The sequence below is a fragment of the Fukomys damarensis genome, unplaced genomic scaffold (genome assembly GCF_012274545.1).
Source record: "Fukomys damarensis isolate Sample0158 unplaced genomic scaffold, DMR_v1.0_HiC HiC_scaffold_16, whole genome shotgun sequence".
Classification (NCBI taxonomy): domain Eukaryota; kingdom Metazoa; phylum Chordata; class Mammalia; order Rodentia; family Bathyergidae; genus Fukomys; species Fukomys damarensis.
In genome coordinates, this window is record NW_022900928.1 from 12822568 (window position 1) to 12827181 (window position 4614).

At 48.9% G+C, this 4614-nt stretch overlaps 1 protein-coding gene across 1 annotated transcript in view; it reads right to left on the reverse strand.

Moving 5' to 3' along the window:
• Positions 1-1960, reverse strand: part of LOC104856042 (natural cytotoxicity triggering receptor 3 ligand 1-like) — a 12253-nt gene extending 10293 nt beyond the window's left edge. The window contains exons 1-2 of the mRNA XM_033763915.1: positions 1892-1960; positions 1138-1219 (exon numbers count right to left, since the gene is read on the reverse strand). Of these exons, the coding sequence (XP_033619806.1) occupies positions 1138-1219; positions 1892-1960 (151 nt within the window). The remainder of the gene's footprint in view (positions 1-1137; positions 1220-1891) is intronic.
• Between the last annotated feature and the right edge of the window lie 2654 nt (positions 1961-4614).

Sequence of the window (4614 nt, forward strand, 5' to 3'; positions counted from 1 at the left end):
AAAAAAAAAAAAAAAAAAAAAAAAAACTTTAAAAAGAGCTGGAGAATTCACCTTAGAGCAAAGGCCCTGGGCTCAATTCCTAACAGAAGGAAAAAACAAAACAAAAACTTGTACAGAGAGAATGAGCTCAGGACACAGGAGAATTCATAGTACTGCTGAAACTATTTTAAATGAGTGCCATCCTCCACCCCACCCCGCCGCCTCTGCTGCCGCCAAAAACTGCAGAGCTGTGAGTGCCAGTGGTACACAACACAGGAGAAAGTTGAAGATAGAAAAGAAGAAAATAGGTTCCACAGGTTGCTAAAGAAATTACACACATCGAAGACCACGTGACTAGGCGGATCCGCTGCGTGCCTGCCGCAATGAGGAACTGCTCACTGAGAAACAGAGACTGGACCTGGAACCGGAGAGCCTGATACGCGGGAGGCAGCTTTGAAAGAGTGACACAATATTCCCTGAACGCCCACTCAGGGAGAAAATAGGCTCGCGCCAGCAGAGAAGCGCCCCGCGCGAACGCTGACAGAACAGCGTCGCTTTCTTGCAGGGTCGCTTTGCTGCCCAGAGAAAAAAGGCAATAGCCGCCCAGTCACGGTGGACTGCCAGCAGTTGGTCTACATGTTGAAGGCATTTCTGTTGAGAATTACAAATTGGGGCCAGCCCGGGGCCGCCGTTTCGTGCAGAGAGGCACACGCTGGCCCTGAGAGCAGAACGCCATCGATTCCCTCCAGGCTTGATTTGCTGCCCTGAGAAAGGGAAGAGCCATCCAGTCAAGGGGACTGACGGCAGGTGGTCAGCGGATTGAGGGAATTTACGTTGAGGTGGGCCCGGTCCTGCCAAACTCCACTGCCAGGACCACCCAGGCCCACTGAAATTAGCCCTCGCTACAAAGGACTTGAAGTATCTCCTGTGCTCTGCGACCAGAGAGGCAGGCGGGCAAAGGGCCTAGGCCGGTGGAAGCAAAAGGACACTCCCTCCCTGCACTGCGGCCATGGACACAAACGAGCCAACGACCCTAGCCAGTGGTGGGACAAAGGAGGGACACACACACACACACACAGAGCCAGATGTGAATATAATCAATGGTGTGGAACAGAGGAGCCCCATTCAAAATCTGGGAAGAGCCAACAGAGCACAAACCTGAGAACAGCCGCAGCCTGGGCCCACCAGAGGGCGCCGCACGGCTAACATAGCGGTGAGGACAGGCTCGGGAGACAGCAGGAAGTCAGCTGACTCAGGAAGCCCCCAACGCCCTTCCCACCCCCGGAAGTTAGAAACAGCGCGTTTCCATCTCTGTCTGGGACCCTGTCAGAGGAATTTTAGTATTTTTATTATCTTTATTTTTCTATGTTTGCTTAATTAGTTTCCCTTTTTTTGGTCTGGATGGGTTTTGGGATTTTTGTTTCTGTTGTTTAGGCTTTATCATTTATTCTTGTTCTGTTCTATTCGTCTTCTCTCTTTAACTACCTCTCTTGGTTTTATGAAACTTCCATTTGAGTGAACAGGGTCTCTTGCTTTTCTGGTTCTCTTCAATATTCCCTTGCTTCTTCTTTCATGCTTTCTCTCCTTTCCTTTCTCCAGTATCCCAAAGCTTGGGTGATCATCCTTTGCCGCTGCCCCCCAGACCTTGCTTCTACTATATTTCTCTTCATTTATCTCTCCGTTTTATCCCCTAGACCCTTAAATTTTCCTCCCATGGGATAGAATCACTTTACTAAAGGGAAACTCACTGCATACAAGCTCCTGGCTTATGCTGTATTTTGTTATACAACGGTAGGGCTTGCTCATATGGTTAAAGGTACCAAACTAATAGGGACCACAGTTTGTTAGTTGCTACACTGTGTTAGATGGTATTGATACTGCTGATTGCACTACCTTCTCCAGGCTATCATACCTTACTGGCATGGACCCCCCAGCCCCAGCCCTCTTGGACCCCGTCTTCCACTCCAGCAGCAAGCTCCATGGCTGTTGACCTCCTCTACTGGAGAGACATTAAGAAGACTGGAGTGGTGTTTGGTACCAGCTTATTATTTTTTGTTTGATATTTTCAAGAGGGTCTTGCTATTTAGTTCAGGCTGACCTTGTAGTCCAAGCTAGCCTCTAACTCATGGCGAGCCTCTTGACTCCAAGTGTAAGACCTAAAGTGACTCCATCCTAATAGGCCAGAGACTGTGCTTCATATGCTAATTGCTAAATTGGTTAACAGCCTGCCCAGGGGCAAATGGTATGACAGAGGTGACCATAGAACATTTCCTGCATAAGATAAGCAATGTGTTTGGAATCTTGTCCTCTGGTAGTTCTGTGAATGCCCTGACTTTTTGTTTAGAAAAACCCTATAAAAAGGACCTCAGCCTCTGAGCAGTTGCCTCTCTGAGCTACCTGGCTTCAGGAGTGCCATCTGGCCAGACTAATAAAGGTCTGTTTACCATCTAGCCTGGTGTATTCCTTCCTGGGTGACTCTCATTCCTCCACTGAGCTCCCAGAGCCTCACTGAGCTATAGGTCCCAGCATCGTGGAGGCCCTTTCGGCTGTTCACGGCTTTCAGAAGTAAGCCCTGGGTCTTGCTTCCAGAGCCATCGTTAGACTATAGGACTCAGCATCATGGAGGCCTTTCGGCTGTTCACACTCCGTGTAGTGGAAGTGAGACTTTAGGTCTTACAAAAGCCCTTGGAAAACTAATGTGCAGGTGTGGTTGCACAGGCCTGTAATCCCAACACATAGGAGGCTGAGGTAGGAGGTTGCTGCGAGTTTGAGGCCAACCTAGGCTTCATACTGCATTCAAGTCCAGCCTTAACTACATAGCAAGACCTTATTTTTTTCTATTTAAAAAAAAAGGAAAATTATAATGTTTTCCATTTCTTTTTTTATTATGGGGCATTGATGAGGGTGGTGTAGTGAATGGCTTATGGCCTTTGCTGAATGAGACCTCAAAACGCTGGATCAAGCACTTTTTTTAAATTATAAACAGAAATGAGAGCTCATGGAGAAGAAGGTGGAGATTCAGGAGAGCTGCAAACCCACCTCTCCCAGCTAGTTACAGGCATACTTCTTCCTAACCCTTTTTACTCCCTGTGAGAGTCCATCAAAGTCATATCCGTGTAAGAGTCTGACTGAACTAGAGCGACTCCATGTTGACCAGCAAACGACCTAGAGACTGTCACTCCCCCCATCCCTTTTACGATAACTAATGATTAATTGTGAATTGTTAGGTAACTGCTTTGAAGGAAACCAAATGGAAACTGTAGTGAACACAGAGACCCAACATCAATCACGCCACTCCTTGCTTGCCTGTAGTTGAATGTTCTGAACATTATAATCTAAGTTGTAAATGGAACAATGGGTAATCGATCTGCGGATCATTAGTATGTAACGGTCGAGTATATGCTTGATGACCACTAGCTCAGATCAATTGATTCTTTGCCTTTGTCCCCTTCCTGTAGGTTTTGAGTATAAACCTCCCCCACTTAGTCCTACATAAAATGGCCTGTTTCTGAGCTAGCTGCCTCTCTGAGCTACTTGGCTTCAGGAGTGCCGTCTGGCCAGACTAATAAAGGTCTATTTGCCAACTTGCCTGGTATGTTCCTTCCTGGGTGACTCTCACTGTCCAACAAGCTCCTGGAGCCTCGCTGAGCTTCTGAGTCCAGCATCATGGACGCCTCTTGGCTATTCACGATCCAGGAGTAAAAGTGAGAGTTAAGTCTTACATCAGCAAATACCAAGCTATCAGAATGACTCAGTCCCCTACCATGGTCAGGTTTCCACCCCAGTGGTTCCTTGTTACAGTGATGCCCTTTTCCAGCGATGTGCTTTTTCCAGTGTGGCCTGTAGGTACCACTAGCAGATGTGTCAAAGCCCAGGAATCTGAGGACCTAAAGTCTGTCCTTTAGCACAGGCGCAGGGTGGGGATTATAAAAATAATAAATCAGCAGGGACGACTACGCACGTGCCACACAGCCATGCAAGGTGACGGCTGTTTTGTCTCTGTCTCAGAAAAAGTGATAAAAAAGACACGCACAGCAGCTGCAGCTCTAACTCTCACGCTCCCATGCTGCCCTGATGCTGAGAATTAAGTTTGGCTCCTGCTTTCTGGCGATGTCTGCTCCACGCGCGTTCTTTTCTTTGGGAACCTCGCCTGACCGGACCCCCTTTCTGCCCAGCGGCCCCGACACAGCCCTTCCCAGACCTGCCTCCCCTGGAGTCTCCTGCAGATCTGTTAGCAACTCCCAGGCCCAGGCCACTTTCCCAATCAGGCTCTGGACAGGAGACTGGGGCATCAGTGTTCTTCGACCCCGGGTAACGCCAATCTCCAGGCATCCTGGAGACCCCGCTTCCACACGCACCAGTGCCTGGAAGCCTGGAGACTGGGGCCGGGCTCCAGACTGTGCGGCAGGAACCCTGGAGAAGAGGATCTGTATTTGGCATTGACCTCTATCGGGCCCTGTGACTACAGTGTAAGCGGCTTGCAAATAATACATGCTTCCAGCACTGTCAAATCTGTATACTGTTACAGTACAAAAAAATTTTTTTTTTTGGCTACCAATGCCACCCCAGAAATGTGGGTCTAGGAGCAGACTTCCCTCCCTCCGCCCGACAGCGCGCCCCGCTCCGCCCCGCGCG